The 21,524-nt window shown below is 36.9% G+C and overlaps 1 protein-coding gene across 2 annotated transcripts in view; it reads right to left on the bottom strand.

Annotated features, from left to right (window-relative positions):
• Positions 1–1,899: 1,899 nt before the first annotated feature.
• Positions 1,900–21,524, bottom strand: part of ZYG11B (zyg-11 family member B, cell cycle regulator) — a 51,525-nt gene continuing 31,900 nt past the window's right edge. For both annotated transcript variants that reach the window (XM_081145707.1, XM_081145708.1), the window contains 9 exons: positions 21,047–21,111; positions 18,683–18,782; positions 18,407–18,457; positions 15,979–16,140; positions 15,822–15,869; positions 13,471–13,668; positions 13,285–13,337; positions 11,712–11,809; positions 1,900–7,158 (listed from right to left, as the gene is read on the bottom strand). In XM_081145707.1, coding sequence (XP_081001833.1) covers positions 6,968–7,158; positions 11,712–11,809; positions 13,285–13,337; positions 13,471–13,668; positions 15,822–15,869; positions 15,979–16,140; positions 18,407–18,457; positions 18,683–18,782; positions 21,047–21,111 — 966 coding nt within the window. In that variant the 3' untranslated portion in view covers positions 1,900–6,967. The remainder of the gene's footprint in view (positions 7,159–11,711; positions 11,810–13,284; positions 13,338–13,470; positions 13,669–15,821; positions 15,870–15,978; positions 16,141–18,406; positions 18,458–18,682; positions 18,783–21,046; positions 21,112–21,524) is intronic.

Below are 21,524 nucleotides of genomic sequence, written 5' to 3'. Positions count from 1 at the left end.
AAAATTGAGGCAGGATAGTAAGAAGCTAGGAAAATTTCTTAGCAAATGTAATGGGGAAACTGAGACAGATAGCCTCACCCAGCACCCAGACTCACACGTCTCCTTCTCCCTTGCATGACCACTCCCTTAAGCGTTAAGCCCTCGGGACAATGAGGTTCTGATGAAAATCAAATAATCTTAGGAACAAAGCCTCGGGTCTCTTGACCACAGAGACAGAGTTTTAGTCAAACTAGAGGTAACAGCTAGGCCTCAGTTGTTTTTCAGCTCCAGGCCCAGAAAAGCAGCAAAATCACATGAAGGGACTCCATGGCTGATGTCAGGACCAGATGCAATGACCAATGACCCCCTAAAGCCAACCAATCATTAGGGACCACAACCCTGACCCTATATGCTGTGAATCAGCATATTAAAGGACACACCTGGAAAACTGATGAATATTCTATTGAGATCCTCCCCTGAAATTCCTGCCTTTGTTTATTTATTTATTTATTTGTTTGTTTGTTTATTTATTTTAAATATATCTTTATTGATTTCAGAGAAAGGAAGGGAGAGGAAGAGAGATAGAAACATCAATGATGAGAGAGTCATTGATCAGCTGCAGCCCGCAACCCGGGCACGTGCCCTGACCGGAAATCAAACCCCAATCTCCTGGATCCTAGGTCGACGCTCAACCACTGAGCCACGCCCGGCCGGGCTATTTATTATTTTTTAAATTTATCTCTATTGCTGAAAGTGTTACAGATGTCCCCTTTTTCTCCCCATTGATGCCCTCCACCCCTCTCTGGCGCCCTCCCCAGGCCTTCACCACACTATTGTTTGTCCATGGGTTATGCATATGTGCATACAAGTTCTTTGGTTAATCTCTTCCTACTCTGCCCCACCCCCCAAATATGCCAGTCTGTTGCATGCCTCTATGTCTCTGGATCAGTTTATTTTGCTTGTCAGTTTATTTTGTTCGTTAGGTTCCACATATAAGTGAGATCATGTGATACTTGTCTTTCTCTGACTGGCTTATTTCCCTTAGCATAATATTCTCCAGGTCCCTCCATGCTGTCTCAAAGGGTAAGAGATCCTTCTTTTTTACAGCTGCATAGTATTCCATTGGGCAAATGTACCACAGGTTTTTTATCCACTCATCTACTGATGGGCACTTGGGCTGTTTCCAGATCTTAGCTATTGTAAATAACGCTGCTATGAACATAGGGGTGCATTTATCCTTTCTGACTGGTGTTTCAGGCTTCTTAGGATATACTCCTAGAAGGAGGATCACTGGGTCAAATGGCAGTTCCAATTTAATTTTTTGAGGAAACTCCACACTGTTTTCCATAGTGGTTGTACCAGTTGAAATTCCTGCCTTTACAAAAGAGGTAAAAACCCTTAAGACAAAGGACCCAGTTCAGGAGTTGTCTTTCTAGAGCACACTCATGCTTTCTTTCTTTGGGCATGTATCTTCACTTTCTTTCTCCTAAGCTCTAAGGATCTCTACAAGACTTGCAACCAGAGGAGCAGGCGGCAGCAGCTCACCCTGAGCTAACCTCCTGAACCTGTATCCAAGGGCCCTTCTTTTGCCTCTGAACTTGTTTCCTGAGTCCACACAGCCCAGCTGGTTCACTTCTGCCTCTGTAACTTTCTTTCTAAAAGGCTGACAAAAATCTTCTCTTCGAGTGTACGTTAACTTTGTATACTAAATAAACTTCCTCTTGCATTAGGGTTCTTCGCTCTGAATTCTTTCTTTACCAAACTCAAGAACTGAGAGCCAACATTGCCGGTAACAAAACCATTGGTCTTTTTCAGAAAGCAATTGTTTCAAGAGAATAAGTAAGGAATCTGAATCTTGCATTAGTATTAAATTTTAAAACAAATATCTAGAATCAAAGCAGACAAGACACACTTCACATAAAATTATAACATTTATTTAGGCAAAAAAGAAATTCCAAAAACAAAAATCTGTACACACAACATTATTAAGTGATGTCCTGGTTTAAAATATAGCATGATTCATATACAGAACACTGACATTCATCTGGCCACAGTGAGAACAGTGCCTTCAGTCCAGATAACCAAGAGCCTTTGAAATGTATACACATTATACTTTCCAATGAATTTTTCATATCCTTTGAAAGGAGTTAAACTCTTCCATCAGAATTCAAGCAAAAGATAGCTTTTCTCGTACTTACAAATCAGAATTTCACAGTGGGAATTCTACAAAAGTCAGGGATTTTTAAATTTTATTCTTGCAGATTATCTGAGTATAAATCTTGATATAACATCCTCCCTCCCATTTTTAATGGGAAAAAAAGTTAAAAATTTCTTGCTTTTATGAAAGTGTGTTCAGCTACCATTAGCTAAGTAGCTTCTTGCTTCTATGCTGATTAAAATAAGCTTAAAAGAATCCAATTTGAACAGTTTTCCCAAAAGTGAGTCCCAAACTGAGTACATACTAGTACATACTATTAATGAACTAGATTTATAATTCCCATTAAATAATTTTGATAAGTTTGGATTTTCTAAATATTTTTAATAATCATTCTGTCTAGCTATAAAGTTAGGTTGTGCTATCAAAAAGAGCTCTTCTTCATCCAGAGAAATGAGAAACAGCATTGATTTTCTCATAGTTTACCCCCAAAAATCGGGGAAGAAGAAACAGGCAGAGATAGCTCTTTCTTAGGCTACCAATTAGTTCACCCAGAATGTCTTAGGTTAAGATTTGGAAACTGGCCCTAGCTGGGTAGCTCAGTTGGTTAGAGCACCATCCCGATATGCCAAGGTTGCAGGTTTGATGCCCGGTCAGGGCACATACAAGAATCAACAAATGAATGCATAAATAAGTGAAACAACAAATCGATGTTTCTCTCTCTCTCCCCCTTCCTCTCTCTCTCTAAAATGAATAAAACAAAAAATTAAAAGACTTAGAAACCAAAGAATGCATAATTAGGAGTGTACCATGTCATGCAAAGACTATGAAATACTAAAAAAAAGATAAAGCAATTACTCATTTAAAGCGCATTCAGCATATTTTCCTATCATACCACTATTCTCATCATTGGATGAAGGCTAGATTTGCATTATTCCTAAAATAAACAGTTCATGAATTAACACAAAAAATTTAAAATGTGCCAATACAAAGCAAATGGTCAAGATTAAACATCCAATATCCACACAGTCATTTGAAACTGCTACAGTGGATGGGAGAGGGAAACCATATTTGCAAATCTCTGTGTAAGCTGTCTTAGAATACTACTCTGAAGCCCTAGCCGTAAAGTCCCAAGTAAGTAACATAGAGATAAAACTCCCCACATCAGCTGACAACGTGATAGTGTCTTTAACTTACACCTTTAGTTTAATAATACTGTTTATGCCAAGATAAAAGTTGCACAATAACCAAAGAATGTAAACATACCATTAGAGGGCAGCAGCGGGGTGGGTTTTCAACACATACAAAACAGTCCGCTTGCTTTCCCTGCTACTCCTTACCTCCTTTCAAACTTTGTTCTATGGCAGGGAAGGGGTGGTGGTGGGGTTTGTCATCCATGCATTTTGAAACATTAAGCCAAAACCATGATTCATTAATCTAATCTTCTCTAATTTAGCACATAAAATATTTTTTCATTAAACTGTGGTCCAAAGGGCAAGAAGATGGCCCAGTGCTATTTTAACACCGGTGTGTGTGTATATATATATATATATATATATATATATATATATATATATATATATATATATATAAAATACAGCCAAATGAAAGTGACTGGGGAGAATAAGGGCCAACCCAAAAGGTCCCATTAGTAAAAGCAAATTCCTAGGCTTGATATATAGGATTAATGTTTTTATTTATTTTTATTTTTTTAATTTATCTTTATTGTTGAAAGTATTACAGATGTCCCCTAGGATTAATGTTTTTAAACATGAATCTTTGATTCTTAGGATGTTTGCAATCAAAAGATAAAATTAAATTCCTACAGCAGCCTTACGGTGATTCATCGCAACCATGGGTAATTCACTTAAGTTGACTGGTGCCACTAAACAGCATTTCTGTCCAAGAGTGAGGAGTAGCAATATTTAAGTCGATTCCTGGAATTGTGGGTCTGTGATTTTTTAAAATTCTCAACTAAGGGAAGTAGTTACCAAGTCCTTAGCCAGAGGGTAAATTAACCCTTTATTACTACTTGATTTCTATTTCTTTACAACTAAAAAAAGATTTTTTAGAGTACAAAGACCACAGCCAAACTTACTTGATGGAAACAATCAGATGGCTTAATAATTTTTGCTTTAATTTCAGACTGTTCTTGCTTTACTCAATGATACCACCAACATGCATCATTATATTATAAGAAGTCTAATTCCTGCCTGGCCAGGTGTGGCTCAGTAGTTGAGCATCAACCTAGGATCCAGGAGATTGCAGTTGGATTCCTGGTCAGGGCACATGCCCAGGTTGTGGGCTCGATCCCCAGCCAGGGTTGTGCAGGAGGCAGCTGATCAATGACTCTCATCATTGATGTTTCTCTCTCTCTCTCCCTCTCCCTTCCTCTCTCTGAAATCAATAAAGATATATTTTAAAAAAGAAAGTTTAATCCCATTTCCTTTATATCTAACTCTTGCTGTTGCTTGTGGACCCATTAGGTGATATTTTACAATATCTGAGTGCACCTTAATTTGAGCAATGAGTGGTTCAACCCTAGTCTAATTTGTGCTTGAAACAGTACCTTTTAGCCACTGAAGAGATAACCTTTGAAGGCACCAAGTACTGTTAAATTCTATTATACAAATGCAAAAAGGAGACCTAATAGATTCTAACTGTAGAGACAGTCGTTATGCCTTATAATTTTGATATACACATCTGCTATATTTTAGCCAGATTCAAGACCTTAGAAACAGTTCTATGCCTTATTTAGATACACAATTTTAAGAACCATCCCAACAATAAAGGCATTACAATTTTTATATATTTGGGATGTGATCAATTATTTTGCTTTTAAGACTCTGGCTATCACAAGTGCTCAAAGTAGTAACTTAAAATATTTTTGAGTCTTCATTTATCAACGTTATTCTGTATAATGAAGAAATTTATAATTAGCCATTTCTGTAAACAATTTGTTAAGACAAAAATCTAGATTAGCCTATAAGGAATATGCACTTATGTCTTGAATAGGATATAAGGGAAACTTGAAGCCAAACTTTTCAAATAGGCTTTCCCTTAACTACACAAGGTAGGAAACCTAGAAGTGGTCAATATAGCTAGTAGCAACTTCCAAGCTACTGTATGTAGGCTGTCCTATTTTCTACATTTTGCCTTAGACATTACAATTCAGAAAAAGGGGGAACATTTTTAAAGAGTTTTTCATTTCCTCTGAAAATTTATCCTGTACCTATAACATTTTCTTAAACCAATTAAGTTGGAATTAACTTTATTTGATTTTTAACAGTTCTAAAGACCTACATTTTTTTTAGTTTAAGTTTTCATCCCTGTGGAGGAGTACCAAATAAAGTATGATTACTGTAATAGTGGTATGAAATGTGTATGTCAAAAATGTTATCGGCATACTAATAAACCAGCTCCTTTCTAAATAAAAATGCTTCTGAATAATCACGTAATTGAAACATACCATTTAAAATCTCTACTGAAAACATTTTGGTCATCTCTGAAAAAATGCAGTCATCTGAGGATTGTGATTAAGCTTATTCACAAACTCAAATTTTAAGTAGGAATTAATTTTCTTGGTGACTTGCTGCCTCCCAACTGCCATTCTTGATATAATGATAGCTGATTCTTTACTATATTGTAACAGGTATCTTAAAGGAAAGGCAATTGTGCGAAAAAAAATAATCCATCAAAAAGTATTTCCTTTTATGCACTGCAACTAGAATCACTACACTTAACAACGGTCTAATTCTTCCTGTTCATTTTTGGCAGTGAGATGTGGACATCCTTCTCCAACATGAAAACATTAAGATACACGTATTTTGAAACAAAAGAAATTTAACTTCTTGTGGCAAAATTTACTGTTGTTAATTGTATTTTAACTGAGCAGGCAACATCATGTGTAGTCTATATTCCACTGAACAAAGTGACTTTCAAATAGAGGGACAAGAATGGTCAGCTTTAACGAGACATTTTAAAGATTCACATTTTCACAACAATGTGACATATAGATTCAGACAGTTAATCTTTAACACAGAATGCTGTAATATTTTACACTGTGATGCTTGGGGAAATATTTCTAGTGAGTAACCAGCAGTCTGTGTAGGAAGCAGAAGCTCACGCTTCCAGGAATAAATATGAAGAAGCTACTGCTCACTGCCCCAGGAGATGTGGGCTCCAGAAGGATACCCTGCTCTAGTTTAAAAACTATACCATAAGACCAGATCTTTTCCCAGTTCCTAAACTCTGTTCTCCCTTAATAGTTTTTCTTTTTAATATATTTTTCTTCCAGCCGTCCAGGCTCCAGTCAGTGAGTAGCTTTCCCAAAGAGAGGATTCAGATTTCTGTTCTTTTACACTAAGAAGGGTATCTAATAAAAGGTACACAGACAGAGAATAAAGGCATTTTATACAGAAGCAGTATAAAATTTACAACTGAAGCAGTTCCAGAAATCAGGTTAATAGCTTATCTGAAACTGCAAACTGATTGGAAGGGTCTTTAAGATCAGAAAAGTCTGGCGTAAGGGTTCGTGCAAACTTTATCATAAAACTGTAGAATTTCAAGCACAGGTAAGTTCAAACACTGAAAGATGTGGAAAATTTCCTTAAAAGCAACGATGAAGGAAGAGACCCTTCTTACCTCATAAGTTAAAAATCACAAAACAAATTAGAGACTGTTCACATGGGTAGTACTGTACATCGTCAATCCCAAACTAATCTATGACTCTTGTCATAGAAAACCCAAAACGTCACAGAAGGTAAAGATACTCCAAATGAACCTATCACAGAAAGGATTTCTGTGATTCAATTATACAATTGCCCACGGCTATCAATTTAGTCTGGCCTGGGGCTGCTTTTTACAGGGAGGTGGTCTCCCGTGGCGTACAATGTGTTTTTCTAAACTGTCCAGAATGGCCACAGCAATCTGTTGGACATGGGGATCAGTCTGTTCATGTTCTTTGATGTTGTATAAATGCTGCAATCCTCCTTCCTCAATCAGCATGCTGCAATACCTTGCGGCTGAAAGAAAACGAGAGAAAGAGCTTTTTTAAAAACACTTAAAAAAATTATTCCACAGAAAGGAGTTCTTTTTTCACTTAAATTTTAGCTGTTTGTTATTGACCACTAACATATGCTACAGCTTGATAAACACCTTTGTACTGGTGTTATGCCTACACTGCAAGGTCCCACACATAAATAATACACATACCATATATATTTACATTTATATTTTAATCATAACCTTAAGACACAGAAATCTGGAAAAGAAAATTTATTTGACTCCAAATCACAGATAAGATAGGTGCTGTTACACTTGTATGCATTTCCTGGTGGTGGTGGTTTTTTTAATATATATATATATATATATATATATATATATATATATTTTAAATATATCTTTATTGATTTCAGAGAGAGGAAAGGAGAGGGAGAGAGAGAGATAGAAACATCAATGATGAGAGAGCCATTGATCGAGCCTGCAACCTGGGCATGTGCCCTGACCGGGAATCGAACCCTGATCCCCTGGATCCTAGGTTGACGCTCAACCACTGAGCCACACCCGGCCAGGCTAATATAGTCTTTATTTTATTTTTTATTTACAGTTTACATTCAGTATCATTTTGTTTTTGTTTCAGCTGTACAGCACAGTGGTTAGACAATCATATGCTTTGCCAAGTGTTCCCCAATATTTCCAGTACCCACCTGACACCAGACATAGTTATTACAATATTATTGACCATATTCCCTATATGACTGTACACCCTTGTGACTATTTTTATAACTGCCAATTTGTACTTCTCAATCCCTTCACCTTTTCCACCCAATACCCTCACACCCATTTCTGTTTTTTAAAAAATTTAATGGCACTGATATTGTATATGCAATTTTCTTTTTCCCGCCCATCTTTTTAAAAATGTATCTTTATTGATTTCAGAGAGAGAAGGGAGAGGGAGAGAGAAACATCAATGATGAGACAGCCATTGATTGGCTGCCTCCTGCATGCCCCCTACTGGGGATCAAGCCGGCAACCTGGGCATGTGCCCTGACTGGGAATCAAATGAGGATCTCCTGGATCCTAGGTCGATGCTCAACCACTGAGCCATGACAGCCAGGCTCCAGAAGTTTTTTTGTATTGCTTTGTTTTGTTTTGAGCCTATGTGAGTCTTTTGTCCTAAGGTGGGTCTCTTGTAGACAGCAGATATTTGGGTCATGTTTTCTTATCTATTCAGTTACCCTATGTTTTGATTGGAGCATTTAATCCACTTATATTTAAGGTTATTATTGATAGGAACTTACCTATTGCCATTTTATTTCTTTATGCTTATGTTTCTCTTTCTATTTCAACTTCTTATTACAGGAGTCTCTTTAACATTTATTGCAATGCTGGTTCTTCCAATGTATTTTTTATTTCTACTATGACAATTTTAATTTTCTTCGTAGTTTCCATGTCTTTTCTCATGCTTATTGTCAGTATTCTGAACTCTATATCTGATAGATTGCTTATCTCCATTTCATTTAGCTCTTCTTCTGGAAAATTCTTTTGCTCTTTCACTTGGGGCTTGTTTTTTTGTCTCCCCATTTTGGCTGCCTGTTTGGATTTATTTCTATGTATTAGGTAGATCTGCTAGGACTCCCAGTCTTTTGAACGGTCTCTGGTGCAGGCCAATGTCAGCCGCTGTTTATGACTGGCTGTGAGTGCCCTGTTTGAAGATTTCTGCACTTCACAGCTTGTGGTTCCCTCTGCTGGTGCTGGGTGCCTTTGGAAAGGACCAAGATGCCCACGAAGGTCTGCTTTTCCAAGCCCTGGGTCCAGAAGCAAATCAGGCAAAGACTCAAAGCACCCAGAGGCTGATTGTTATTCAGTCTCTTAATGAGTCAGGCTGTAGAAACTCCACAGGGTGGGGTGGCTGATTGTTATTCAGTCTCTTAATGAGCCTCAGGCTGTAGAAACCCCATAGGGTGGGGTGAGGTTTTCAATGGGTGGGGTAATTGCCCCCCCTCCTCGGGCAAAAGCTGCTTGGATGGGAAATGTCTGTCTGAGAAAGATGTCCCCTGCAGTATGGGGGAATGACTCAGCACAGGGATCCAGATGGCTGCTCTCTGAGCTCTATCCCCCAAGCCAGCACACCTGGGTTCTCCTCACACTGCTCTAGTCCTCTCTGCCCTCCCTCTGCCAGAGCCCAAGGTGAGTGGCTGCACAGGAATCTTTGTGCGTTGGCCCTTCAAGAGGGTGCCTGCATTTCCAGCTGTCTCTCCCTGGCAGACAGAGACCCTGCTGCGTTTCAAAGCCAGATGTTTTGTGGGCATCTTTCTCAGTTCTGGTGCTCTGGGCTGGGAAGCCCAGCTTGGGGTGTAGGCCCCAGAGTTCTCAGTGGGAGCCCCCCACAGCTGAGATATCCCTCCGGACCTTCGGCTGCTGCCTGTGGGAGCCCAGCCAGCCCTCTCATGCCTCCGCACTTCCTACCAGTCTCTATTCGATCTCCACTCTTCATCCTTGGTTATGAGGGTGCTCCCCAGCTAGTCTTCAACTGCAGTAGATTATTCAGGGTGTTTTTTCTACATTTTAGCTGTAATTCCAATTTGTTCCTAGGAGAGTGTCAGTGTAGCTTCCACTCAATCTGCCACCACCTTGGAAACTGCAATTTTCTTTATCTCTAAATATTTTCTTTGCCTTTTTATTTTAAAAATACTTGTTTTGTACATATGACTCTTAAAGTTTTTTTTTTGTTTTAGTCATTAAACACTTCGCTGACCGGTCAAGCGATAACTCTTGTCTGCACTTACATTAATTTCAGTAATTTTAAACACCTTGCTGATCAAAGTAGCCAGATGAAAGTCGAGTTCTGGCTCAAAACAGCCAATCAGCAAGGTGTTTTAAAGTATAATTTACACACGATAAAATCAAATCAAATTTAATCTACATTTTGATGAGTTTTGCCAATGTATACACTTGTTTAACCACGACCACAATCAGGATATAGAATATTTTCAACAACTAAAAAGTTTTCTTGTGCACTTTTGCAGTCAATCTCCCCTGCATCCCTCATCCCAGGAAACTACTGTTCTAATTTCTATGACACAGACTACTTTTGCCTGGTCTAGAACTTCATATAAATGGAATCATACAGCATGTATTCTTTTATATTTATTTGTTCAGCATTATGTTTCTGAGATGCATCCATGTTGTTACGCATATGTAGTAGTTTTCTGTTTTAAGCTAGGAAGTGTTCCATTGCATTGAATATATCACATTTAGCCCGGCTGGGCGTAACTCAGCGTTTGAGCGTCGACCTAGGATCCAGGCGATCAGGGTTCGATTCCCGGTCAGGGCACATGCCCGGGTTGCAGGCTTGCCGATCAATGACTCTCTCATCATTGATGTTTCTGTCTCTCTCTTTCCCTCTCCTTTCCTCTCCCTGAGATCAATAAAGGTATATTTAAAAAAAAAAAAAAGAATATATCACATTTAAAATAATTAATTAATTATTGAGAACGTTTTTTAATATATATTTTTAGTGATTTCAGAGAGAGGAAGGGAGAGAGAGAGAGAGAAACAGAAACATCAATGATGAGACAGTCACTGATCGGCTGCCCCCTGCACACCCCCTGCTGGGGATCGAGCCCACAACCCAGGCATGTGCCCTGACCGGGAATCCAACTGCGATCTCCTGGATCCTAGGTCGATGCCCAACTGCCGAGCCACGCTTGGCCGGGCAAGAGAGAAATACTGATTTGTTGTTCCACACATACATCGGTTGCTTCTTGTACGTGCCGTGACTGGGACAGAACCTGCACTGAAAGGTCGCTGGTTCAATTCCCAGTCACTGCACATGCCCAGGTTGCAGGCTCGATCTCTGTTTGATCCTCATTCAGGGTTTATGTAGGAGGCAGCAGAAAGCAGCTGATCGATGTTTGTTTCTCTCTCTCCCCCCTCACCCTTCCTCTTTCTTCAAAATCAATAAACAACATATTTAGCCTGTCCGGCGTGGCTCGGCGGTTGAGCGTCGATCTATGATCCAGGAGAAAGACGTTTGATTCCCGGTCCTAGATCCTGTAGGAGGCAGCCAATCAATGACTCTCTCTCATCACTGATGTTTCTCTCTCTCTCTCCCCCTCTCCTTTCCTCTCTCTGAAATCAATAAAGACATATTTTTAAAAACACACATATTTAAAACAAAAACCCTGATCTAAATGCTTTGCTTCTCCACAGACCACGGGCGCGACGAGCAGCATCTTGCCTTTTGTGTCGATGAGGGCTAGGCACTGGAATGTACCATAAATGTTGAATCCCTTTCAGACATTTTGCTCAACAAACTCACCATAGGCTCCTAATTTTTATATTCCATGATGTTAGAACAATGTAAGTCTCATTCACCACTGTCATTCAGTATCTACTATTGCCAAGCTCATTCTGAAAAAATAAATTTACTTTATAACCTAAGATTCTCTTACATCGTAGTTTTTAAAGTCTGTGTCCTTAAAAATCACTTCAATACACAATTCAGAAATGGCTTTCCTATATAAGGAGAATTTTCCTTGAAAAAAACACATAGTTTCTTTTTGGTACATACGATTCTTGCTGCAGACATGTTGCATAGCCCAAACTGCCCAAAGCTGGACTCCTGGTGTTGTGAAACAGCCAAGTAATGGGAAAAATGGATTAAAAGACCTAAAAGTTCAAAAGGAAAGAATAAAAGTTACATCCTATACTTAATGTCATTTTCTTTCTTTCTTTTTTTTATTCCTCACCTGAGAATATGTTTATTGATTTTAGAGAAAGAAGACGGGAGAGAGATAGATAGATAAACATGGATGTGAAGAGAAACATCGATCAGTTGCCTCCTACACACACCCCAGCTGGAGATTGAACCCCCAACAGAGGTATGTGCCCTGAGCAGTAATCAAACCTGCAAACTTTTTGGTGTACAGGACGATGCTCCAGTCAGCTGAGCCACCCAGCCAGGGCCTAGTGTAATTTTTCTAAAGCAATGATTCCAGAGCTTTTCATTCTAGAAATTTCATCCAACTATTTTAAAACTAATATAAATAAGCTATAGTATATCTTTCCTTTGTCTTAGCCATTTGAAAAAGGACCATATTCTAATAAGTCTTGGTAGAGAAGATGGAAGGTGACTAGAACAAGGTATTAACACAGATATTCATCTTTTTCAAAAGTGCTTTTTTGGTCTTGAAGATACACATTTAAATAATAGCAGACATTGGCTGGAAAATATAGAAAAGAAAAAGTTAGTTGATAACTAACTGGTAGAACACCATGAAGGAAGTCTAGAATTAGTCTTTCTATTTCTACTGGTCTTCTGCCCCAAAATGGGTAGAATATAAGTTGGGGGAATCAAAAATGTTGGCAGCATCAGCATTTACGAAGTAGACATAAAAATAAATTGTAATAATATTATTATGCAGCCATCTGGAATACTTCAAGTAATTAGTAATTAGCTATCAAGTCACCTAAATGTCATAAACAGAGTTAGGCATCCAATATGCACCTTAATAAATTATTAGAAATTGTTTCCCTAAACTAATCTGGCACTACTTCTGGTTCTCTCAATGTGTCATCTTGTTTTGGACCTCCTTGTATTAATACACTGTTTCCTGTTCCTAAAATCTTCTGCCCCTACTTAATTATCTATCAAAACTCAGCTCATAATCTACTTCCTCTGGAAGCTTTCAACCATTTTCCAGTACAGATTCAAGTACTCTCATCTTTAATTTTATAGCTTTCTATGCACAAAATTAGCGTCATAGGGAATTATATCTGATTCACATTTGGTCTCCCTCACTAGGCTGTAAGGTTCTTGTGTGCAAGCACACACCTTACTCCTCTTTGAATTTCAAGAGCATAGAACAAGTCCCTGGCACTTGTCTTCAATAAATGTGGAATGAAGGAAGGACTGATAAATGAGAGACATCAGAAAAGTAAAAATACTATGCTTCCTTTATTTATTTATTTTTTATTTATTTATTTATTTATTTAAAAAATACTATGCTTCTTTTAAAGCCAGGAGGAAGATAGATACCTGGGGGGGAAATTATACATCTAGTAGGAATTATACATCTAGTACGACCTTTAGGCAAGCCAAATGACTAGGTTACTGTCTTAATATTAATTATCTTGCTAATTACCTGTATGCTACCATCTCACACTCTGGAGTCGGCCATTTCAAAATAGCTGAATGCTGCAAGACACAAGACACACAAGAAAGGATTACAATATTTATTTAGTACTGCATTATTGCATTATGAGGCTTTAACAGTTTAACCACTATGAATATTGTTTGTATGCTTCCAGAAAACACCATATGATCCTACCAGATCGTCCAGAAGAGAATTCCTCTGGCTACGGCTCAATGTCCAAGCTTGTTCGCCTCTAGATATTAAATGGGCAATAATTCCTGCTGCAAAGTAACTGACTTCCACTTCAACACTATGTAGGAGGCTACTGATGTGATCTATAAAATCTTTCCACATTAATTCAGAATGCAATTCTTGTACTTCAGCTATATTGTTCTGGAAAAAAAAAGATATAAAATTTAAAGTAATATGTATAGTAAATGCCTTTTGTATTCTAAAAAACAACAGAGATTGCAAGGATTTAAACATATATCTGCATATGGACAATAGGTGAAGATTATTGCTATATTAGCACAGTGGGATTATGGGTAATATTTTTCTCTCCAAAAATAATAAACAGTAGTGAGTCCCTTTTCAGGCAAAATGGATAAATAAAAACCTAAGAAGTCCTGATATAAAATATCTAGAAGCGCTGGGTGAAAAATAGCTAACAACCTTTAAAGATTTGTGTTTGTTTTCCAGATGCAAGAGTCTGAGATACTGAGCAACGAGAGATGGATTTTTGGGAAAGCAGGGGCCTGGCATTTAAGGAGGACCTATCTATTCACTATAGCTTTAGTTATATAAAGTAAAAAATGTAAAACAACCTAAATGCCCAGTAATAGGAAATATTAAATAATTTAATTGGTTAGAGCATTGTCCCAATACGCCAAGGTTGCATAACCTTTACTTGCTGGAGTAAAAAGCAAACAAAACCAAACTGGAGCAGTAAAAAGCGATCACCCACCTGCAGAGACAGAGAACTGGGTTTTAATAGCCATGCAAGGGCAGAGGTAAGGGCTAAAAATTGGAACCAAGACTTCACATACAAAGGAAGGACTTTCAAAGTGTTACACCTCAATAAAAGAGTAGACTGACATAAATACATGAAAAAGAAACCTATTGTAATCTACTCTCTGGCCTAAAAGGAAAAGTCTTCCCTTATAATTTATAACTAGGGGCCTGCTCTCAAGCGAGGCTGTGGCTCAAATTATACCATCTGTGTGGTCTGGTTAAATTCTAAGCTAAGAAACAACAGCAAGCGAGGGAGGAGGAAAACCAATAAAGTTTGGTATCTAAAAAGCAGAGAGGGGTAAGTATATCAAAAGGGTGAAGGGACTAGCAGTTCTGAATACGGTGGAGAGCTTAAGAAAGATGAAGACAAAAAACATCCATTTGTTTGAGCAATATAGCAATCTTGTGTCTTAAAAATGTTATTGCCTTAGACCCCCACTGAATGCCAAAGTTTGCCTGCTGGCCTACAGAAGGTAGGTGTTTTATCTGGACTTGGAGTGTAATGGCTTCCCTTAGTAGTACATAAGGAAGACCTCTGTTCACATGGGAAGCAATTGAGGGGCTTCCAATTCATCTCACTACTCTGAAGATTAATCCTCATTCTTTCTTTTTGAGGATAACTCTCAATTTTTAAAATTGAATTTATTGATTTTTAGAGAGGAAGGGAAAGGGAGAGGAACATCGATTTGTTGTTCCACTTATTTATGCATTCATTGGTTGATTCTTGTATGTGCCCTGACCGGGGATTAAACCTGCAACCTTGGCATATTAGGACAATGCTCTAACCAATTAAATTATTTAATATTTCCTATTACTGGGCATTTAGGTTGTTTTACATTTTCTACTCTATATAACTAAAGCTATAGTGAATAGATAGGTCCTCCTAGCATCTGGAAAACAAACACAAATCTACATGTTTTTACTCACCAATCTATGCCTCCTATGATGTAATTCCTCAAGAACAGAGGTCTGCTCTAAAAAGGCTTTTATCACATGGGCACTTTGTCTGTTGCAGTGATTAAAACATCTGATCCTTTATCTTTGCCTCAAAATCCTAGAGGGCTCACTTTCACTTATATCCAATATATTTACTGAATGTCTGATTTGTTAGGCAGTCTTTTTCTTTTTTTTTCTTTTTATTTTTGTTTAAAATATTGTTAAGCAGTCTTTTAAGCAGTAATTATTAGTTACTAAACACAGCATCTAAAAACACTTTAGGTTAGTGACATTTTTTTCTTCTTTTTTTTGCATGTGACATTTTTTAATGAGATTTTTTTCTGATTATAAAAGTAAAACATGCTCATGGTGAAATTGATAGAATACCAAAAATATAAAGTATGTAATTCATATTTTTCCTTTTAATGTAGTGAAAGTCTTAATATGTACATATAGTTTTATATACATTTTTCACTTATTATAATGTATATATTTTCTAATGTCATTAAGTATTTGTAAACAGAGTAGCAACTTCAATGTAATACCTCAGACAGAAAATAATTACCACTCTGAATTAAGCAGAAATGTTTATATCTTACCAAAAGTCCTAGGACTTTCTGTTGAATGGATGACTCAGTTGGAAAGGACTGTAAAAAGAAAGAGAAACCTATAACTACCTAAAGAACCAAATATAAGAAATGCTTAAATCAATTAGTCAATAAATGTCAAAACTGTAGGCTAAATTCCCATTCTAACCTCTAGAACCCTCATGAAGAGTTCTAACCCTTGGTTTTCAATAAAGTGTCTGCAAGTGGTCGGAGATTCATCTGTAAGGTTCCAAAGTGCACTCAAAGTAAATTTCAAAGTAGTGTCCACCGAATTTTGATTGGTTTTCTGCTTCACTATTTGAAGAAGTTGCTGAAAGAAGGAAAATAGAATTAATTTCTCATTATTGTATTGTTATTACAATTATTAGTGGGAATAATCACAAGTCCATGAGGTTTAGTCTCATATCTTAAGACAGTTCCTATAAAGGTTTTTATAAGTACAACAAACAGCCTCCTGAATCAGACAAGATTCCTTTTTTCTTGTTCCTCCAGCAAGAAAAAAGTATAGGAACTTCATAAATACTTCTCTCTATGTTATTCTCATTGTACCTATAGTCTAATCGCCTCTAAATAAAATGAAAACCAAAGTGATTAAAGCTTGGGACCAACTATCTCACCTAATCGGTCACAACATATACTCATTTCAGATCTTGGGATAAAAAAGGAGACGGGGAGAATGAAGCAGACATTTATTTAACAGCAAATTTTATCCTAAATTGTAGTAGTGCTATCCCCGTTTTTCAGGAGAGGAAATTCAGTCTGAGAAGTATTAAATTTGATCATAGTCAACTTAGTAAGAGAAAGTAAGAAATGGAAGATCTAATTCTAACTTCAAGTTTTCCTTAAGAAAAAAAGAAAGGACAAACTAAATATAATAGTAAGAGAATTAAAGTTTATACTGGACTTTGGGAAAGAGGGAGGCCAATGGGGGGAAATGGGGACATCTGTAATACTTTCAACAATAAAGATAAATTTTAAAACAAGAAAACAGAGGTTCAGGAAAAAAAGTCTATATTGGATTTAAATAAGATAATATCTTTGAAATTCCACTTGTATATTATCTCTATCATGGCTTTAACCTAAGGAATTTAAAGTCTGAAAGTTAAATGTTTTAAGACCTACATAATGCATCCATAATTCTATTTTTAGATTACACTTTTGGGGTAAGAGGGAGCTCTACTAAGACAGATACAAGAAAACATTAATGAACACATCTCTCTGCATCTGATTAACTGTGTAACCTTGTTTGCCAATTCTTTGTTTCCTCATTTGTAAGTTGTAGGTAATAATTAGAAGCTTAAAAAAAGCTACCTATCATTATTACTACCACTACTACTAATAATTTTTTCTAATTCCTGCTGAAACTAAGCTTAATTTTCCCCGAAAGCATATGAGGACTATTTCCTTAAAATCTTTGAATCACATATATAGCAATAAAAAGCCATATTTATAACTAAAATGTCATTCCTGAAAATCGTAAAGATAAATAAAATCAACATCCTTTTCTACTCATCTAATATACATTGTATTTTGTGCTAGACACTTAGCATATATTCCTTCAATTACTCTCTTTTCCTTTTCATTTAATCTTCATAATAACTGTTTAAAGTATTTTTTATCACCCTTAAGAAAATTTATGTGACTTGCCCCAAATCACACCACCAGTAAATAAGAGAATTAGGAATAAACCTAGATGTATCAACTAAAGAATTCCTATTCTTTCCATTTACCACTACAGCCTTCTTTTTATATTACTTTTTTCATTCATATCTTTATTATTATATTTATTAGATTATGTTACAACTACGTCTACATAGCTATTTTCTCTATTATACTGTGAGTTTCTCATGGGAAGTTATTAGAGATATAATTCAGTGTGAATCCCTAACATTTTAAGGTGGTAGGTGATGAGTATTGTATACTTACCTATCAAATGAATGACTTACTTTGTCATTACATACATAATTTGTAAGTCATAGAAAAGTGAGTCTCTCACTTAACTTTTCCATCTGCTATGGTGTTCAAACACCTCATACCAGGATTATAACAGGAAGCCCCAAAGTGGACTTACAGCCTCCAGTTCTTCCTAAGATACTGTTCATATTCATTCTCTTTAAAGCTTTTAAACTTTTCACTGTTCGCTGTTATTTCCTCAGCTGTGTAAGCAAGCAAAATAGTATATAAACCATTTAAATTATCTTCTTCCCCAAGTCATCTAGCATAATCTTATGCCTGTAATGGTCTTTACATTTTCTTAATAAATTTAATAAAATCACAGAATTTTAGAACTAGACAAGATCTTAAGGCTTATGTACGCCCCAATAGTTCAGGTAATTGGTCTAAATTCACAAAATGAATTTACAAATTAGATCCTAGGTCATTTGACTTCTCATTCAGGGCTCTTTCCATCTCTGTTAAGGAGTAAAGATGCCTCTATAAAAAGAAATGAATACACCCATTTAGAAGTAACAAAAATAATTTTTTTAAATATAAAATATCAGAAGATACAGAATACTGCCTGAAAACAATGAAAATGAAAACTGTCTAGTGGTCTGCATACAGGAGATAACACTTACCCTAACAATGAAGAGCTCAGCACCAAGCTGTGCAGTTTGTTCTGTAGAAAGCTGCAAGCAAGCAGACAAAGTAAATGTCCAAGAACCCACCAGTGTGAGTTTAGTATCGTTCACTGTAACAGACTTCAAAGGTAAGAGTAAAATCTCTGATCAACCTGGAATTCTGCAATATTGAATGCAGCTTGAATAAGCAGGCTGGCAGAGAGGCTTACTAACCTTTGTGGCTCACAGATTTTAGGAAAATAATAACTATAAGGGAAACACAAGTTCAGGTACCTTGGCAGCCAGGATGGAAATGATAGCAACTGCCATCCTTTGCATGTTTTGATCCTCATGGTTGCAGAGCCACTGCATGACAAGCTTGGCTGCTTCAAACCTGAAAATACACAAATGGGTTCATGAATTAATCCTGGAGTCCCAGGCACAGTTTCAGAGTCCTGAATGGAAAAAGATAATTCCTCTTAATTAACAGAGAATAAATATACTTAGTGTTCTGCAGACAGTACCTAATTATTAATTTTTTCCCCCTTAAATATATCTTTATTGATTTCAGAGAGAGGAAGGAAGAGGGAGAGAGAGAGAGAGAGAGAGAGAGAGAAACATCAATGATGAGAGTATCATTGATCGGCTGCCTCCTGTATGCCCCCCACTGAGGGTCGAGCCAGCAACCCAGGCATGTACCCTGACCAGGAATCAAACCTTGATCTGGATCATAGGTCAATGCTCAACCACTGAGCCACACTGCCCGGGTATTATTAATTCTGACAACACTTTGTAAAAAAATGAGTCAAAACTATTGGGCATTCATCTTCTAAAATTGTAACATATTTCTATTCTGTAGTTATTTCTATACTGTAGTAATATGTATTTTCTGGGTTCCTCACACTACCTAGCACAACAGGAATTCATTAACTCACAAACATTTATTGAGCTCCTGCTTTGTGCCAGACATTGTTCTTGGTGCTAGAGATATAATAGTGAATAAAATAAAAGTATCACATATCAAGCTTAAGACTTAGTACAGAACTTGGCACACACCAAGCTTTTGATAATGGCTATTTTTTTACTATTGGTGTTATTATTGACTTCCTCTGTGCCTTTATTTGTATAGTTCCCCAAACATAAAACTATCAATTCAACTAGCTTCATCTTCAAAGCAATATAGCATGGTATAAAAAGTAGAGGCTCTCAGTCAGTCTGGATTTATACCTAAATTCTGCTACTTACTATCTTATCACCTTGAGCAAGTTACTAAACCTCTCTGTGCCTCTGTTTCCTCATCTGTAAAATGAAGATTACAAGAGTAACGATTTCACAGGACTGTTGTAAGGACGAAGTATATGTAAAACACAGCATAGTGCCTTGCAATACCATGCTTCATACATGCTGGTTATCTTTATTATCTCAAATGCCATCACTAACATGAAATCTTTAATGATGACCAATCAGATGGAATCTTTCCCTCCTTGTTTGGGGGCCCAATTCATTCTGTCATTCTCTTCTATGAAAAATTCTGTTTTCTATTATACTCATTTATTCACCTTCCATCAAACATCCACTTAAGCACTAGAGACAAAGAGATGAATCAATCAAAGTCTCTGACCACAAAGAAGCACAATTCTAGTAGAATGCATTGAAAGAAAATAAAATTAGTAAACTACATTACGTGTGTGTGTGTGTGTGTGTGTGTGTATAGTGTGTGTGTGTGTATATATATACACACATACACATATATTCCTCCGCCATGTCAGATAAGAGTGTACAATTAAGAAAATAAAAGTAGCCCAGCCAGGCATGGCTCAGCGGTTGAGCATTGACCTATGATCCAGGAGATCAAGGTTCGCTTCCCGGTCAGGGCACATGTCCGGATTGCGGGCTCCATCCCCAGTCAGGGGTGTGCAGGAGGCAGCTGATCAATGACGACTCTCTCGTCATTGATGTTTCTCTCTCTCTCTCCCTCTTCCTTCCTCTCTCTGAAATCAATAAAGACATATTAAAAAAAAGAAAAGTAAATCAGTTAAATTGCTGCTTGAGAAATATACTTTTCATTAAATAATAAAGTATAAATTTCTTTTTCTAAATATCATCATTAAAAATATTTCAAAATAGTAAAATGAAAACAAAAATCACCTTTTTAGCTCCTAAATCATAACATCTTAGAAAACAAAAGAGCCTTTTATTACGTACTGGAATCCAGTCTTCCTTTAACCTCTGCTTAAAAGTTTCCTCTATAATTCAATATCAAATAACTAATAATAAGAGGCATGATACAGAAAAAAGAACACTGGACCTAAAACTAGAAGACTTCTAGCCTGGCAATTACCAGTCAAAACCATGGGCAAGACACTGAATCTCTATATGCCTCAGTTTCTTTAGCCCACATTATTGTGCAGATATTTAAAAAAACTATAATCAATATAAATTCTTAAGTAAAGCGCTCTAAAACAGGGGCCAATCTGCTATCATGAATATCAAGACTCTAAACTAGAGAAAGTAGATTTAGCATTCTATAAGGCAACATATAATCCCAGTCACTTGATTAATCGTACACCAAGGATATCCTAACTAGTAAGAAATGACCCAACACAGATTTCTAAAATTCTGTTTTGTCCCATTTTAAGTTCTAAGACTATCACTTGCCTGTTAAATGGAACATCTTGAAGGATCCGGTCACTGCAAAGTGAAAGAAGGCAATTCTTCTGTAACTAAAGAACCAAAGGGAGAAAAAAAATCCTGAATAAAATATTGCTTTGTTATTTTTTAAACAGGAGTAGCCTCTACATTAAAAAAAAAAAAAAGGAGGAAGACTGATGAAACACCACTTATTTCTTATAACCTTTATTCTGGCCACGTACTGTTGAAAGAATGACTTCCACTAGACCCATATAAGTTTACCAGCACATTTTTTTCTTTTCTATTAGATGAGAAATAGCATACTAAATAGGATAATTCCAGCTAATTTCCTTCTGCTCTGGTAGACTTTGGGTGGGTCCTGTTTTGTCTTCTATCCACCTGGCTTCCAGGGGCCATGAAAAACAAAGCCTAAAGATCATCTAGTTGGAGGAAAGCTGGCTTTAATGATCCATTCACCAATCTGGGTTGCCATTTTTACTTGGTG

The sequence above is a fragment of the Miniopterus schreibersii genome, assembly GCF_964146895.1.
Source record: "Miniopterus schreibersii genome assembly, chromosome: 8".
NCBI classification, from domain to species: Eukaryota; Metazoa; Chordata; class Mammalia; order Chiroptera; family Miniopteridae; genus Miniopterus; species Miniopterus schreibersii.
The sequence above is the reverse complement of the archived record's forward strand: the minus strand, read 5'-3'. Positions and strand labels throughout refer to the sequence as shown.